This window comes from Peromyscus leucopus, chromosome 3 (genome assembly GCF_004664715.2).
Source record: "Peromyscus leucopus breed LL Stock chromosome 3, UCI_PerLeu_2.1, whole genome shotgun sequence".
NCBI classification, from domain to species: Eukaryota; Metazoa; Chordata; class Mammalia; order Rodentia; family Cricetidae; genus Peromyscus; species Peromyscus leucopus.
The window spans coordinates 88,136,027-88,154,320 of record NC_051065.1 but is presented as its reverse complement, the minus strand read 5'-3'; the positions used below and the strand labels follow the sequence as shown (position 1 = coordinate 88,154,320).

The window sequence follows — 18,294 nt, the reverse complement described above, 5'->3', positions numbered from 1 at the left end:
AGGGCACGGGGCGGCCAGAGCAGAAAATGAGCAAAGCACCAGACAGAGGCTTTCTGCAGCTGGAGGAGGGTTCGAGTGAGCCTTTCCACATCGGTCAGTCACAAACCACTGATCTAGACGGGTGGGCAGAGCACAGCCACTTGCTACAATGGAAGGTCTAATGCGACAAAGAACAAAGGAAGGTGAGACACAAAATAATGCCAGAGAGGTTGTGTTTATGTGTTTAGGAACGTGTGTGCGCACAGATGTATGTAATAATGACTGAAGAAAAAGAGGCCATTAATTTACAAGAGTGGCTGGGGTCCATGGGAGAGGTTGAAGGAGGGACAGGAAGGAAAGGAAAAGATATAATCTCGAGAATATATACAAATTATAATAGTAAACCCAAACTACTGCAATGAAAACTGGGGAGGGGGCAGGCAAAAGGGGCTAGCACACTGCAACAAAGCCCGGGAGGGGACAGGCAAAAGGGGCTAGCACACTGCAACAAAGCCGGGGAGGGAGCAGGCAAAAGGGGCTAGCACACTGCAACAAAGCCGGGGAGGGAGCAGGCAAAAGGGGCTAGCACACTGTAACAAAGCCGGGGAGGGGGCAAGTAAAAGGGGCTAGCACACTGCAACAAAGCCGGGGAGGGGGCAAGTAAAAGGGGCTAGCCCACTGCAACAAAGCCGGGGAGGGGGCAGGCAAAAGGGGCTAGCACAGGGTTTGATGATGCACCAGGAAATGAAATAGGTAAATCTCAACCTACCAAAGACACAGAAACCATGTCTCAAGGAAACCAACAACGACGACACGCAGGGCCTGCTGTCGCACACCTGTGATCCCGGCATTCGGGAGCTCAGGCAGGAAAATTATCACAAGTTTGAGGCTTGTCTCGGCAGCATAGTTCCAGGCCAACCTGGGCTACAGCGTGAAACTTACTCCCCCAGAAGCCAACAACAACAAACACAAACAGAAAATGGTTTAAGTAACCAAATACATACAGTTAGAACCATTAATGTATAAAAACAAAACATCACATCCTCAAGATACCCACTGTGTAGAACAAGCCAGAGTTAAGTGAGTAAGAGGGTCAACTAAGGACCTGGAGCGATGGCTCAGTGGTTAAGAGAGCTTGCTGCTCTTCCACAGGAGCTGAGTTCAGTTCCCAGCACCCACATCAAGAGGCTCACAACTGCCTGTAAATCCAGTTCTGGGAGGATCCAACACCTTTGGCCTCTAATGCACTCACACAAACGTGTACAACCCCCCACCCCACCCCCAACAGATACCACACACACACGTAATTAAAAATAAAATAAAGCTTTAAAAACAATGTTTTGACTTGATTTTATTTTTTTATGCCAGTGAAGATGATGGCTGCTGCTGTTGCCTGCTGCTGGCCACATCTAAGTTGCTACTGAAATCAATGAAAGAAAAGACAGCTTATGACCAAAAGGATCAGGTGGGGTCTCATGACCCCCAAGCCCAAACAACCGGTCAGGGACTAACTCCATCAAGATCTTCTGGATCTTGTAAACGCTCTGCAAGAGACCTGAGGGAAAGCAGCAGTCTACCCAGTACGCGTCCATTTGGCAAAGGGCTCAGTTTCACTCAGAGAAGCCAAGCCAGCATAGCTCCAATATCACCAGCATCAGGGAGACTGCAAGTGGAAAGGGTTAGGCAAGAGAAAAGCATGGCTCGGGACCAAGCTAGCCCTGTGCTGAAGGGAACCACAAAAGCATGGAGACATGAGTCCTGAAAACACACCAGAACAGCTGGAGACGTCTGGAAGCATCATGCTTCCCCTGAAAACCACGCAGGCCTGCTCAGTCTCGACTCAACCTCATCCTTAATTACCGTCCGTGAGGCACACCTTAGCTGTGCTTGGAGGAGCTCCATCTTTTATTCGGGAGCTGTCATCTTCTGGGAGAGCTTCTGTCTGCCGCACTGTGCTCCCTACTTGGGAAAATAATTTTGGATTCTCCATGTTTCAAAAACATAGTATCATCAGGGCATAGTCACGCACGCCTTTAATCTCAGCCTCGGGAGGCAGAGGCGGGTGGATCTCTGTGAGTTGGAGGCCAGCCTGGTCTACATAGTGAGTTCCAGAGCTACATGCTGAGACTTTATCTAAAAAAAAAAAAAAAAGAAAGAAAAAGAAAAGAAAAGAAAAGAAAAAAGTGTAATATTATATTGTCCCTAACTCAATGAACACTATGATAATAAAAAGCTCTGAGAAGCCCTACAGTGGTTTCTTTCTTTCTTCCTTTCTTTCTCTTTCTCTATTCTCTTTATTTATTTATTTATTTACTTATTTACTTATTTATTTATTTACTTAGAGACAGGGTCTCTCTACAGCCCTGGCTGTCCTGAAACTCACTATGTAGACCAGGCTGGCCTCAAACTTACTGAGTTCCATCTACCTCTGTCTCCTGAGTGCTGGGATTAAAGGCATGTGCCACCCCACCTGACTGCCTTACAGTGTTTGGGGCTATTTAATAAAATGTATTCCAAATGTCTGTGGCCACAGTAGGAGTCACTGAGAACCAACCATGCAAATGTATTTCCAAATCTCATTCTTTCTGGTTTTTTTTTTTTTCTCTCTCTTATTTGAGACAGGGTCTCACTCTGTAACCCTGGCTGGCCTGGATCTTACTGTGTAGACCCGTCTGACCTGGAACTCACAAAGGTCTATTTGTGTCTGCTTCTCAAGTGCTGGCATTAAAGGGATGCACCACCATACCTGGTATTCTTTTTCTTTTGAATATGTATGTGTATGTATTGCCTGCAGGTGTATTGGGGCATATGTGTATTTGTGTATGTGGAGGACCTCCTCAGGAACACTGTTGTCTACTTCCTTTGAGTCAGGATCTCTCCTTGACCTGGAGTTCACCAAGTTAGGCGAGGCTACCCTGGGGATCTTTTAGTCTGCACCCGCCCCCAGCACAGGGATCACAGGCATGTGCCGCCACACTTGACATTTTTATTGGGTTCCGGGGACTCAGGTGCTCACGCTTGCATTGTAAGTGCTTTACTGACCGAGCCATTTCCCAGTCTTCATTCTTGAAATGATTATAAAAAACAAAACTTAAACTTCCCTGCCTCCCTTGCAGCTATGGCTGCATCATCCTGCAGTCTTGTCCAATAGGTTGTGAGGAGAAAGCTGCTGAGGGGTTTGTGGCTGGGGAGACATTTTCTCTTCCTGATATGCAGAAGAGGAAAGTCCTGTCCTGCTCCTTTCTCTCTGCCTCCAAGGGTGGTTTAGATCTTGGAGCTGGTGATAGATAGGGGAGTCGTAGAGCCATTGTTCAGAGCCACGTTGTAATAATGACAACTTCCATCCACTCCTAGCTTTTTTCCTAAGTGGTTTTCATCAGTTCATAAACACAGTCTTCCACCTCTGAAGTTACTGCGGTCTTGTAATATTGCTTCTAATATCACTATCTCTACCTACAGATGGTATACTTGGTTATCACCCGTGGTAAGACTGGAGACAATGGAAGGTTCTGAGTGTTTGGTTAAGTAAAGAAATATGGGTCCTGGTTAACTAAAATTCCACTGATCTTTTCTGGACCATCAAGGAACAAAGGGGTTAAACTCTCCCACTTTCACAACTACATTCAGGCCTCAGTTTTCTGAGAAGGACAGACAGGTGTCTTTGCCAACAAAGAGCCACTTATCTACAAGGCCTTTACATTCAGGGTCGAGGGAGAGAGCAAACACAGAGGGTCTAAGTCAGCCTCACAGTGTCTCAAGGACAAACCCAGCAGCCCCTTCTGAGTCACGTCCCAGCTTGTGCAGATGTGTCCGAAAATGATAAGACTAGACCTCAGCCAATTAGAAATATATTAATATAACTGCTGCTTGCTTAACCAGCTATGTAGCTGACCCTGAAACTCCCCTTAACTGTACTCTAAAGGAGCCTACACGTCCCTCTCAGGGTTATCGCCACTTTGTACAGGTCAATGACCTCACATGCACGCTAGTATAATAAATGCTCTTTGTTCTTGCACGCTATTTGAGTCTGGGGTCTTCCTCCAACATTTCTGCGTACCCTACCGGAAGTGGAGGGCATAATAGGTATTGGCAGCAGAGATGAAGATTCCAGAAATAACACTCGTAGCCTGATAACTCTGATTCTTTGCAAGAATCAGAGAAAAGGATAGCACAGGCATCGACGGATGGCTGAGCTGTAGCGCTTCGGCGACTCTGACAGTGAGCAACGGGGTTAGTCAGACCTTCGCCTGTTTACTGTGCTTCTGCGTTCCTCTTAATTGTGTGCGCAAGTGTTTTTAAAAACCTCAGTCTAGCAGTGTGTTAAATAAGCCGTAAACACTCTAAGTGGAAGGCATTGTGTCCCTATTTTGCTAGCAATGTTTCCTTTCTTAGTGGCACTTGAGATAATGACTTCTAGACAATGAAAACAGCCGCACTTCTTTGAGCAGCTTCTGATAAACATCTAGACTCCCTGCAACATGCTCTCATCTGTCCTGTTCCCTGTACTCCATGGAAATGTTCTTGACTCTGGGCATTCATCTGCTGGTCTTCCCCTCCAGATAATACTATTGCAGGCTTGCAGCCTCCTTTCTACTTGACACGGAGTCAGGGCCAAAGAGCTGGACAGCATAAGCATGTGGGCATCTACTGAGTCACTGCCTGCATGAAGTGGCTACAGGAAAGCACCACACCCGACTCCCATACATGAGCCAGGGGCCCAGACCTGAGCAGGTGTCCTGTTGAACACGCACTGAGATGTGCCCACAAGAGTAGGACACAGAACGGTGGCACACCTGTGAGGCAAAGTGCTCCAGGGGAGAGCCCCTTTTGGAGAGCTTGGGTGTGTAAATATGTGAACCAAGTGGAAAGAGGATTTTTGGTTTTTTGTTTGTTTTGAGACAGGGTTTCACTGTGTAACTCAGGCTGACCTAGAACTCTTGGTGTAGACCAGGTTCTCCTTGAACTCACAGAAGTCTACCTGCCTCTGCTTCTCAAGTGCTGAGATTAAAGGCATATGTCACTATGCCTGGTTGTTTTGACAGGGTTTCATGTATCCCAGGCTGACCTCAAACTTGCTAAGTAGCCAAGGATAGACCTTGAACTTCTGATCTTCACCTCCCAACCACTGGGATTTCAGGTATCCAAAGCCACATTTAATTTACATGGTGCTTGGGATTTAACCTAAGGCTTTGTGCATGCTAGGCAAGCACTCTACCAACCAAGAGAGGTATATTCGTTAGACAGTTTTTAATACTTTCTCACCACTAAGCATTGCTATTTAGCCCATCCTAGAGGGAATGTTGGAAGTTTTGATGGCTAAGGAGATGGATGGGGTGTAGTTATCCATTGTCAATGCCCATGACTGTATCTGCTCAGGGAAAGCATGCCTCCAGGTGACAGGCTTTACTGGGTGGTAGGGCTAGGAGTGACCTCACCTTCTTTTATCCTTTTTGTGTCTTGCTCAAGGCTCATGCACTCCTTTAGGGAGGCAATGCAATTAAATTTCCAGCAACACACAGCAGTCTCTCAAGATAACCCTGAGGACCTCAGTGTCAGCCTATATAGTGAAATATCAGGGCGGTTGCTATTATGTATAGTGGCCTGATGGCCATTCGTCTCACGGTAGGTCACTATTACTTTTAGTTTTGGTAGGCAGGGTAGCCTCAAGCTCACTATGTAGTCAAGATGGCCTTGAGTTCCCAATCTTCCTTCGCCCACGTCCTAAGTGCTGGGATTACAGGTGTGCAGCGCTATGGACCATGGATATATATTTAACTGAAATTAAAATAGAACCGAGAGGTAAGGCAGATACTCCAAAATGGAATGATTTAAGGCCCTGAGCAGGTTCTGGAGGGATCCACCAAGTCTCAGGGGAAGGCCCAGCGGAGTGTGAATTTTAGCTCATCTCATTTCCCCAAGTACCCAGTGCTCACTTCCCAGTGCTCACTTCGGATGACAATGAGGATAAAAGTGAAAGGTTTTAGTGAGTCAGGCAATTGACAACAAAGCCACTACTAGCATAACCACATTCCCCAGGGGTAATTCAAGAAGAGTTAGTGCTTCCTGCTAAACCTCACATCATGCCCAGCTTCCACGGCTGAACGTGCTCTACCGCAGGGCCAGGCAGCCCCACCTTAGCATGCCGCACAGAGATCAGGCTTTCTTTAGGACACAAAACTGGATTAAGGAACAAAACAGAAAGAGATGAGGATTTCTACCGGGAGAGCGTCGGTACAAATTCAGTTCATTCTCCAGGCGTTAAACAAAGAGGGGTGGGGACCGAGGAAGTTAGTCACATGTTAGATGCTGCCAGATGAACACACTAACAAGCTCTGGTATGATGACAGAGTGCAGCCAGCCTGTGTGTCTGGATTCACACATGCCACACGGAGGTGTTGGGGCAGCAAGACACCTGCCTCGGATCCAGACCAGAGCCTGGTGGGTAGAGGCGGCTGCTGGGCCTCTCTCTCTGACTGGATCGGTTTGGAGTTAGTCACACCTCTCAAGGGGGTTACCTGCCCTTCTCTGACGTCCAAAGAGGAGACAAAATGAAAGAGTCGAGCCACCTGGTAAGAGGTAAAAAGGGCAAAAGAAAAAAAAAAAGAAAGAAAGAAAGAAAAAGCCATGGGCACAGGCCAACAAGATACCAAAGAGTCATGTGACCCTCCTTTCTCTACTGGTCCACTCATTCACTGCTCAGCACAGGCTTTCCTGTTCACACCAACAGATGCCGAGGGTATGCTGACAGAACGCCATGGAGTCCCGAAGAGGAACTCAGTCGGTGTGAAGCGGCTCCCGCCTCCAAGAACCTCAGTCAGACCGAGACATAGAGACAGACATGTGTACAAGAGGACAAATGGCCAAGTTGGCAAAACATGCACCGGTTCTGGGTGGACGGACAACATGGCGGCTGCCTGAGTCTCAGTGGAGGCCTGACACAGGAGCTCACCACTGTGCAAGGTGAGGGCTGGCACACCAGAAGAAGGGGGGGGGGGGGGGGGATAGTAGGATAGTGAGAACCTTCTAGAAACAGTTCGTGGACTCTGCTGAGAACTGGCCCAGTACCCCAGCATCTTTCTCCCCTGTTTGTCTTCTCACTTTGCAGCTGGGGACAGGGATGTTTGGGATATAATCTGTTTCCTGACCTCTGTTTTGGGAAGTGCCCTGAATGAGAAATAACAGGCAAAATCAAACTGCCTGGTGAGCTAGAGCTCCGTGTCAGGTCATCCGAATCAGGCATCCCCAGGAAACGGGGTTCAGGGCCCTCCCAACACAGAGCTCTCAAGACAGCGATCTCAGCTGGAGACCTGCCTGCCCTGTGCAAGCTTCTTCCACATGGCACCTTCTCTGGCACCCAGGTAACAAATGACAGTCAATTCGGAAGCTCGCCCTTTCACTTTTCAGGTCCTACCCTTTCAGCGTCCCTTCCTCCTCCCCCTCCCCCGCCCCCGCCCCGCTAACATGGATTGCGCAATAGCCGGGCAATGGTTGACTGTGTTCCCCTTCCCTGTCTGAGGCCTGCAGCCCAACTCTGGCCCCAGCCTCCCAGGCTATCTTTATCCTTCCACCCCTTCTTGTGTTACCCCTACAGGACCATTTTCTTATCGTTCTAGAAAGAGCAACTCTGAGCACTAATTTTTTTTTTAAGGCAAGGTTGACTGGGAATAAAACAAATGAATGAGAACACATAATTCCATTTCCCAGTGAATGGTGCCCATCTACTCAGAGAGTAGGCTGTGGCCAAAGCCTGACCAACCCCTTGTGGTCACAGAGCACAATTGCAGGCAAAGTGTTTGAGTGTTGTCCGAAGTGTGTGGAAACCAGGCTGGCACAAGGAAGAGGCTGGAGAATCAGGAGCCGGCATGGGTGCTGGTGTAGGCAGGACCGTCCAGCTCTGCTTCCCTGGGAGCCGTACAAACACAGCTCCAGAGAACTTGGTGAGTAAAGAGGGGAGAGCACCCCATCAAAGCCAGAGTAGCTGCAGGCGAAAGAGTGAAAACGAGACCGATGAGAACCAATCATGTTCACAGAGGACCTGAGGAGTCGCCCAGAACAGGTTTCCTCCATGATGGAAATATGCTGTGCCTGTGCCAGCTACCGGCCAGCTGAGGAACTCAGCTCCAGGGCGCCTCCACTTCAACTCATCTATATTGAAATAGACCCAATGTGGCCAGTGACTACTGTACTGACACAGTAGGGTCGGATGAATAAAAAAGGGTGGTGCATATTTCCCATCAACTAAGGGTTTTTTTGTTTGTGTTTTTTTTCAACACAGGGTCACTAAGTAGCCCTGGCTGTTCGGGAACTTACTATGTAGACCAGGTTGGGATTGCACTCACAGAGATCCACCTGCCTCTGCATCCCAGGTGCTGGGATTAAAGTTGCATGTCACCACGACCAGAACATCAATTAGGTTTAATGAGTAATAACAAGTAAGTACAAAACTAAGCCTTGTCAGTCTGGGAGGAAGGGACTGGACCTGCCTGGACTGAGTCTATCAGGTTGATCGCAGTCCTCGGGGGAGGATTTGCCCTGGAGGAGGTGGGAATGGGGGGTAGGCTGGAGGTAAGGGGAGAGGGTAGGAAGGGGGAGAATAGGGGAACCTGTGGCTGATATGTAAAACTGAATGGTATTGTAAAATAAAAAAAATTAAAAAAAAACTAAGCCTTGTTGATCCTGTTATTTAACTCTTTATCTATTGTCTTTATTATTTATATATTATCTGTATCTGTTATTTAACTCTTTTTCTTGGGATTTTATTTTTAATTCATGAGTATCCGACTGTATGTCTGCCTACCATGCCTATGCAGTTTCTGCAGATGTCAGAAGAGGACATCAGATCTCCTGCGAGTTATAGATGGTTATGAGCTGTCATATGGGTGCTGGGAATTGAACCTGGGTCCTCTAAAGGAGCAGCCAATGCTCTTAACTGCTGAGCCACCTCTCTAGCCCCTTCTGGTTATTTTCTAATGCAAAAAAATGCAGGAAAAGAAGGCACATTCTCTTAGTTCAAGACACTAGCAATTAGGGGCAGAGAAGCTGGCTCAGTGGCTGAGTAGCACATACTCCTCTTGTAGAAGATCTGAGTCCAGTTCCCAGCACTCACATCAGGTACCCCACAGCCTCCTGTAACTCCAACTCCAAGGAAATCCTACACTATGGCCTTGTGGGCAATACCATGTGCAAATACCTACACACAGACATAGACACATAATTTAAAATAAGTTTTTAAGTAAAGAAGCTAGTAATCTAATAAAGAAACATGGGGTTCCTGTAGGGAGGGGGAGCCACACATAAGCATGTAAGTGCAAACACCCTCTAACCCCCACCCCCCCATACATTGAAAACCACCTGCAGGACAATCTCTAATTCACAGAATGCAACTCTTACTTGGGGCATTTCTCTTCAATGGCTGACTTTAATGACAGGGTTGGTACAATTGGGGCTGTTCCAGCAACACGTCTTCAGGGGAACTAAAGGAACATTGTTTTCAAGTTAAGTAAAGTTGGCCTAGCAAGCCTAAGAATGAACAGGTAGCTGGGACCCAGTGCAGGGGCCAGGTTTCCAAGAGAGTAAGGTGTCCAGGATGCCGCCTCGTGGTTATAGAGCTCGGGTTCGGCTCATTCTCTTCACTGGGGCCAACTGATAATGTGAAATGAGTTCTTCTGGACAAATGAATTCCAGGAGTATTGTTTTTGAAAAACAGAGATTACCAATTCTGGTCTTTGAAAGAGTTGGGGCTGTCTTCCTTTTGCATGGAATCATGGGCTATGAGACAGGAAATAGAGCAGAAAAAGCCAGCGAAGCCATCAGGACACTTATACAAAGGGCACATCATTTCCTGGGGACAGAGATGGAAGCCTTGGAGACAATGGTATGGACAGGGATAAACAGGGACAGAAAGTTTCCATGTCTGGTTTTGTTTGTTTTAGGTTTATCTAGTTTCAAGATAAAAATAACAGAACAATAGAGGAATAAGAAATTATATTTTCATAATGATATGGCTTATGAAGCTCAAGACATTTTTGCATTTATTTGGTTGTGTGTGTGTGTGTGTGTGTGTGTGTGTGTGTGTGTGTGTACATGTGCACATGTTTGGCACACATACAGCGGTCAGAGGTCAACTTTCAACTGTTGGTTCCTTCATTCTACTACATGGATTCCAGGAACAAATTCGGGTCATCGTAAAGTCAACAGCAAAAGCCTTGACCCACTGAGCCATCTCAACAACCTAGACCTAGAAAGATTTTCATACTTCATGAAGATAAGAACATCCTCCACAGGTATTATTTTACTAGGGAAGTTGCTCAGAGTTCAATATTGTTTTTATTTTTAAAATGTTTGTGTATGGGTATTTTGCCTACACATATGTCTGTGTACCATGAGCATGCAGGGCCAGAATAGCATGTTAGATTCCTTGGGACTGGAGTCACAGACACTTGTGAGCTGTGGTGTGGGTGCTGGGAACTGAATCTGGGCCCTCTAGAAGAGGTGATTTTAACCACTGAGCCATAATGTGGTCAAAAGAGCTTTCATCCCTCTATAGATAGCTCTGTAGTATCCATGGAGCCATGGAAACATGGGCAAAAGAGCGCTGGAAGGGTTGAGATCCAATCCTTGATCACGTGACCTGACAGAGGGCTTTGCAGTCCCACTGTGGCACCGATTCATGTTGTACAATGATGTCTTTGTCCACATACAGGGATACACACACACACACACACACACACACACACACACACACACAACACACAAGTCACACACCACCCACACAGTTCTTTTTATCTTCAAGGTCCATGTTCTAAGGCATTACATTTGCACCACAGGAAAAATACAGAAATAAACTGTTTTAACCTCAGTCACCCATGTTTTCTACTCTGGATGGACTTCAGGCAGTGACCTATCCAAAGCTGGATGTTTAAAATCATCGTATTCAGAACAGAGATCCACAGGCCCACTGCCCGAGGCTCTGATTCAGCACTACTTAAAACCAAAACTCAAAGCCTCCTAGGTGGTTTAGGCATGAAAGCCAGATTTGGACCCACAGTGAGTGAGTCATCCTCTGACACTGCTGGGTGCTGTCCGCTGTCGCTATGGAAACCACTGGTGTAGACCTCGGCAGCGTGACTGAAGTTTTGGATTTTTTTTTTTAAAAGCATGTATCTGTTTCAAAAAATAGAGGGCATTATTTTTGGAGGAGGAGATGTGTTTTCTCTCCCTAAATATTTATATTTCATGAGAAAAATCAAGGCTCCCACAGAGCAAAAAATTTTCTCTCATTTAAAACCATCGGACAGAAAACAGAAGTCCTTTGCCATGCACACCCAGATGGAAGGAACTGATGAGAAGTTATTCCTTGAGGCAAGTTCTAGACTACCTGGACTGTCCTTCGGGTTTTAGCTGAGGTAAGATGCTCTGCTGGAGGAGTCTTAGGCCTAGCTAGGGGCCTTCCTGGTGATGGGGTGAGGAGATGACCAGCCAAGATGGCATCAAGGCTCTGGAGGCCCCAGCCGGAGGCAGACCTGGAAGAGAATGACCCTCCAGAAGTTGCTGATGCCTCAGGGTGGTTGAGGAGCTGGGTAACCAGTGCTGACAAATACACCGTGTCTACTCTGACTGCAGAGAGACTAAGTGGTACCCTCTTCCATCAGGCTTCCAAGGCAGAGAAGATGCAGGAGAGGGGGACTGAGAGATGGTTTCCATCACTGTGCTGAAGGGTTGGGCGGACAAATTCAGGGCTTGGTGGTTTGTTCTCTTTTCTTTCATTTAAAAATTTGAACCAAGCCGGGCGGTGATGGCACACGCCTTTAATCCCAGCACTCGGGAGGCAGAGCCAGGTGGATCTCTGTGAGTTCGAGGCCAGCCTGGTCTACAGAGTGAGTTCCAGGACAGGCGCAAAGCTACACAGAGAAACCCTGTCTCGAAAAACCAAAAAAAATAAATAAATAAATAAATAAATAAATAAATAAAAAATAAAAATTTGAACCTTAGAGGCTTGTATTACAGATGGAAGTTTCTTGGGATTCATGGCTATTTGTAAACCCTGACAGATCTCAAGTGCCAAGGCAGTTTCCCTCCCAAAAATGCTGTCTGGGATCTGTTACTTTGGTAGTTCCTATTACACTACAGTGGCCAGGAGTCCTGTGGATACTAGAGTCACACTTTCCTACAGTTCCTTCCTTCCATCTCTCCTTCCTTCCTCCCAGCCTCAAAAGGGACTTTCCTTTCTTTAAAATAGAAACAATTGTTGTTATCATTCGAGATAGAGTCTCACTATGTAGCCCTGACTGGCCTGGAACTTCATATGTAGACCAACCAGGCTGGCCTTGAACTCACAGTGATCCATCTGCCTCTGCCTTCTGACTAAAGGTGCCACTAGAGGCAGAAGGTCCTTTTGAAACAACCACTCAGCTCTGGGTGCTGAGCTTCCTCCAGCCAATGCTCTCAGCATGCTTTTCCCTATTTCCTGGCACAGGAACCCATCTTGGATCCTTGCTGGCCATCAGTGTGTTCCATCCTGCCATCTACTCAAAGCACAAGGAGAACCGAGGTTTGTATCCACCTGCTTCGCCAAACCCGTCCACACCTCCATCACATCAGACCCCACACCTCCATCACATCAGACCCCAAACCCACCCACACCTCATCACATCAGACCCCAAACCCGTCCACACCTCCATCACATCAGACCCCACACCTCCATCACATCAGACCCCAAACCTGTCCACACCTCCATCACATCAGACCCCAAACCTGTCCACACCTCCATCACATCAGACCCCAAACCCACCCACACCTCATCACATCGGACCCAAACCCTGGCATCATGTCCAGACTTATCACCTCTTTTTTGCTCTTATAGCTCACTTCTCAGCCACTGGGTTTTCTTTTTTCTTTTTCTTTTTTTGGTTTTTTTCAGGACAGGGTTTCTCTGTGTAGCTTTTGGTGCCTGTCCTGGATCTTACTCTGTAGACCAGGCTGACCTTGAACTCACAGAGATCTGCCTGGCTCTGCCTAACAGTGCTGGGATTAAAGGCGTGCGCCGCCGCCGCCGCCGCCGCCGCCGCCGCCGCCGCCGCCACCACCACCCTGCTAGCCACTGGGTTTTCTCAACAGTGCTGTAACTGCTGACTGTACACCTCTAGCCTGTGTCTGGATCCCAGGGAAGGGAACAGTAGGGAGATCTGATGAATTCACTCTAAGAAGTCTGACTATTTCAGTTGTTTGGGTCTGTAGACATAGCAATCCACACAATGACAAGGTGTCACATGAGAAGAAACTAGGAAGGGACATAAAAGGATTTTTTTTTCAGGGGCTAGATAACAAAGAGGAAGAAGTAATGACCACATCACAATTGCCCACTGGTCCTGTTTATTTTGAACCTTCTCCACTTCACTCTGCCTGCTATACACATCATCATCATCATCATGTTCTACATTGCAACCTATCATCCCTTCTCAGGATGCAAAGGACCACATGAACATGGAGACTATCTACATGCCTAGATGAACTCTCTACTTTCCCACTTTGGGTTTAGATCATCCTCTCCCTCCCTTTTCCCTCTGTTTTTTTCTCTCACACCTCAGCTTCCAGTAGATTACTTTTTTTTTCCAAGGTTTATTTTATTTTTAATTATGTGCATGTCTGTGTGTGGATCCAGTGCAGGGACCCACAAAGGTCTGAAGAAGGCATCAGATTTCCTCCTGGAGCCTGAGATACAGGCAGCTGTGACCCACTTGACTGTGCTGGGAACCAAACCCAGGTCCTCTGCAAGAGCAGCGTGTGCTCGTAACTGCTGAGTCCATCTCTCCAGCCCAGGTTAGAGGTTTTTAACCTGTGATCCACAGGTTGTTTCATGCACTCTGGGAAACTCTTGCTATCATATATCATGTATGTCTGTGCATGCGCATATGAAAGAGAGGCGAATGCTCTGGAGGCAAAATTCATCTTTTCTTCATTGTATTTTTTTGTTTTGTTTTGTTTGAGACAGGGTTTCTATGTGTAGCCTTGGATGGCCTAGAGCTCACTCTGTAGACCAGGCTGGTCTTGAACTCACAGAGATCTGCCTGTCTCTGCCTTCCTAGTGTGAGATTAAGGTGTGCTCAACCACCACCCAGCTCCCCATTATATTTTTTAAAGGAACCTTCAAATACAAAGATAAAGGGGTACTGAGTGGTCTTTAGCCTACCCTGTGCGATCTACATAGATGACAGGTAGAGGACAACTAGGGGACCCTGGTAGTCAGGCCCCGGCACGGTACTCTACCTTGGAAGCAGCCATCACAGCTGCTGTGGCCGCCACATTCAAGCCTCGCTTCCCGAAGTGCACAAGGGCGTCATAACTTCGATCTTTTGCTTGGACCAGGCAGTCATCGATTTCCTGTCAGAGAAGAAGCAGAGGCACACTGAACTGGCAAGATCAAATACATCTCTTCTCATCCTTTCTTCCCAAGCGCGGGCTTGTCAGCTTGCCCGATGGCTGACTCTCCCTGGCCTGTAATGTCATAGACACTTTGAATAGGTGTCCATAGATGGCGGGCTGGAGAAAGACAGGTTAGCTATGGCCAAGGGCAAAGGGGAATTCTGAACAAGCGAAAAACACAGCAATTCACTGTCCCAGCAAGGCTCTGGGGTTATCTCTAAAGTTCTTTTACGTTCCAGGGATGAAGACAATCCTGCCTTTCCCTGGGAAGCTGTTCAACAAGACAGACAGAATCCAGTATGACAGAATGCCACAAAAGTTCAGATTCAGACCTCTGCTAGTCGGTGGCAAAACTCAGAGGTTTGTTTGGTTTGGTTCTGTTCTATTTTTAAAAAGATTTATGTTATATGTATGGGTGTTTTGCCTGCATGTATATATGTGCACCATGTGCATCCGGTGCTGTGAAGGTCAAAGATGCCCAATTAATTACTCCATTCTCCAGGGCCTTCCTGTACAGGAAGTCCAAAGCCTTGAACTTCAGAAACTGCAGACAATATACCAGTGGGAGCTACCTACAAGGCTCTGTGGTCATTTTCTTGGTGCTGTGAGAGAATTCCTCAGAGAATGACTTGAGAAAGGAAGTTGTTTTTGTTTGTTTGTTTGTTTGTTGTGTTTTGTTTTTTCTTGATGGTTTGAGGTTGTATCATTCATCATGGCAGGCAGGACGCGGTCATGGGAGCTGCTCAAGATCACAGTGGCAGGAACATGTGACAGCTGTTACTTACAAGGCACAACCACGAACCAGAGACCTCAGTGCACCAGAATCCGAGTATCAACTTAAATTCCTGCCCCATAATCCACATTTGCCCTTCAGACCCCATGTTTAAGAGATTCCACAGCCTCCCCAAACAGCACCACAGCTGTGACCAGCTCCTCAAACACGCGAGCTTGTGAGGGATATTTCACACTCAAATGTAGCAGCCTCCTCCTTTATTTTAAAGAATTCTACTACACAATTAGGTTAGAAAATAATGTAACTAATGAATTATACACTGTTAGAATCATTTAGCCCAGTAATCCCACTCTCGAGAATTCATTTTAAGATAAAAGAAAGAACTGAACAAACTCTGTGTGTGGTAGGTGCCTAGTGCAGAATTGCTGTTAACAGGAAGAAAATTGGAATAATCTCAGTGTCCAGTAGAAGGAAACAGGCCTCTCAACGTGGGTCATTAGAAAGACCATGCAGATATGGATTAGGGGCAATGTTTACTATCTCAAAATACAAATAACCCTTTGCTTGGAGAGTCATCCCTATTTATTTATTTACTTAGTGTGTGTGCTGTACATGTGTTGGGGAGATGTGTGCACCCATGGGTACATTGGGTGTCTCCCTCCATTGCTCTCTACTTCAGTAAAGGTTTTCAATTGACAGTTATTTATTCTGTGTGTGTGTGGAAGTGGTGGGGAAGAATACAAGTCAGAATACAACCTCTCCCCCATCTGGGGTTTGGGGCTCAAACTCAGATTGTCAGGTTTTTGTGACTAGCATATTTATCCTATGGACCATTTAACTGTCCGTCTAGATGGCAGTTTTTGAGATAAGATCTCTCGTTGAACCTGGAGCTCACCATTTGGGTTAGACTAGCTGGCACTGAGCCCTGGTATCTGCCTGGGTGTACTGCCCCTCCCCACTCCCTAGAGCTAGGGTCACAGACACATGCCATGCCTGTCTTTTACATGCTCTGGGGATATGAACACAGGTCCTCATGCTTACAAAGAACTGAGCCATCTTCTTCTTCTTTTTTACTTTCCCAGACAGGGTTTCTCTGTGTAGTTTTCGTGCCTGTCCTGGAACTCACTCTGTAGGCCAGGCTGGCCTCGAACTCACAGAGATTGGCTGCCTCTGCTTCCTGAGTGCCGGGATTAAAGGCATGTGCCACCCACTGCCTGGCTGCACCATCTTCTTGAATACAAATATTTTATCTATATTAAGATTTATTTATTTGTTTATTTAGAGACAGGATCTCAAGCAACTCAGGCTGGCCCGGAAGACACTATGTAGACTAGGATGACCTTTGAACTTCTGCCTCCACCTTCTGAGTGCTGGGATTCGAGGTGCATGCCACCATTCCGGCTTTAAACAGTGTTGGAGACTAACACTGGGCTTTGTGTCTGGTGGGCAAGCATTCACCAGCTCAGCTGTCTTCCCAGCCCTCCACGTTAAGTGTTTTGTTATTTGTTTCTGAGATGAACCTTCTTATGTTGGCTGCGCTGGTCTTGGACTCTTGGTTCAATAGACTTTTCCTCCCTTATTCTTGCAAAGGTCTGGGACTGCATGTGTGCGCCACTGTTGCCAGCTCAATTTTGACAACTATTAAACAAGAGTCTATATGAAATGGTAAACAGCATATGTAGAGATCTTATTTGCAGAATGACAGGAGATAAGCACGATTTTTTTAAAAAATAAATAAATAAAGGTCGCGTTTGGATAGTTAATTCATTAATTTATTTTTTGAGATAAGACCTGCTTGTTCCTGGCTGGCCTGGAACTCCCTACGTAGACTATTCTTGTCAGTCTTTAACTTGGGTCAGGAAACCCACCTGCTTCTTCCTTCTGACTATTGGAACTGGATGTATGTGATTGGGGGGAATTAAATTATTAATTTTTTTCTCTTTTTAAAATTTATGAAAATGTTTTATCAAAAAAGATAAATAACATCTCTATATAATTTCACTACTTTTTCTTTGAGACAGGATCTCACTTTGTAGCTCAGGCTGGCCTCAAATTTGTAATCTTCCTGCCTTTGCCTCTTGAGAGTGAGGATTTCAGGTGTGAGCCACTATGCCCAGCAACTTATCTACACATGTGCAAACATACACTTTGTTTTGTTTTTCAAGACAGGGTTTCTCTGTGTAGTTTTGGTGCCTGTCCTGGATCTCACTCTGTAGACCAGGCTGGCCTCAAACTCACAGAGATCTGCCTGGCTGTGCCTCCCGAGTGCTGGGATTAAAGGCGTGCACCACCACTGCCCGGTGCAAACATACACTTTTTAAACAAAGATATTACTTTCATATTTCCTAGTCAACAATATTGTCATTGGTATATTAAGAATGTGACTGATGGGCTGGGGACTTAGGCCAGTGGTAAAACATCTGCCTAGCATTCATGAGTCCCTGGGCTCAATCTTTAGCACATAATAAAGAAGAAATGTTACTGATTGTGGTGTGTGTGTGTGTGTGTGTGTGTGTATGTGAATGTGCGATAGATGTGTGTGTATGTGTATGTTCATGTGTTTATGCACGTGTGTGTACATGCGTGCACACAAATGTGGGAGATATATCTGTATCACTCTATCTTCCATTTTTTGAGACAGTCTTCATTAAACTTGGAACTCACTGATGTGGCTAGACCATCTGTACAGGGATTTCCAGAGGATCTGCCTGCTTCCGATCCTCTCCTACTCACCAATGCTGGGGTTACAGGCATGCACTCCAAACCTGTTTTTTCCTATGGGTGTTCAGGATCAGAAGAACTCAGGTCCTCACACTTGCATAGAAAACACTTTACTGGTGGAACCATCTTTCTAGTCTCAATGTTACTGATTTTATACCTTGATATTTTAAAAAATTATTTGACTTTAATGAATTCATTTGTCGGTTTAATCTATTGTGGAATCATGTAAATAGGAATGGTAGACTTCCTCTCTTCCTCTGTCTTTTATTTATTTATCTTGCCTGACTGTTATGGAGAGACCATCCAATACTAGACGAAAAAACGTAGTGAAGGTGGACACATACTTGTCTTATCCGAGATATAAAGGGGAAATTGAAAGCTTCTCCCCAATCAGGTATGATACAGGCAGTGAGTTGTCACACATGGTTTTTATCATGCAT

The 18,294-nt window shown here is 46.2% G+C and overlaps 1 protein-coding gene across 1 annotated transcript in view; it reads right to left on the bottom strand.

Annotated features, from left to right (window-relative positions):
- Positions 1-18,294, bottom strand: part of Reep1 (receptor accessory protein 1) — a 90,295-nt gene that overhangs the window by 18,230 nt on the left and 53,771 nt on the right. Inside the window, 2 exon segments of the mRNA XM_037204311.1 lie at positions 14,245-14,362; positions 14,633-14,671. Of these exon segments, the coding sequence (XP_037060206.1) occupies positions 14,245-14,362; positions 14,633-14,671 (157 nt within the window).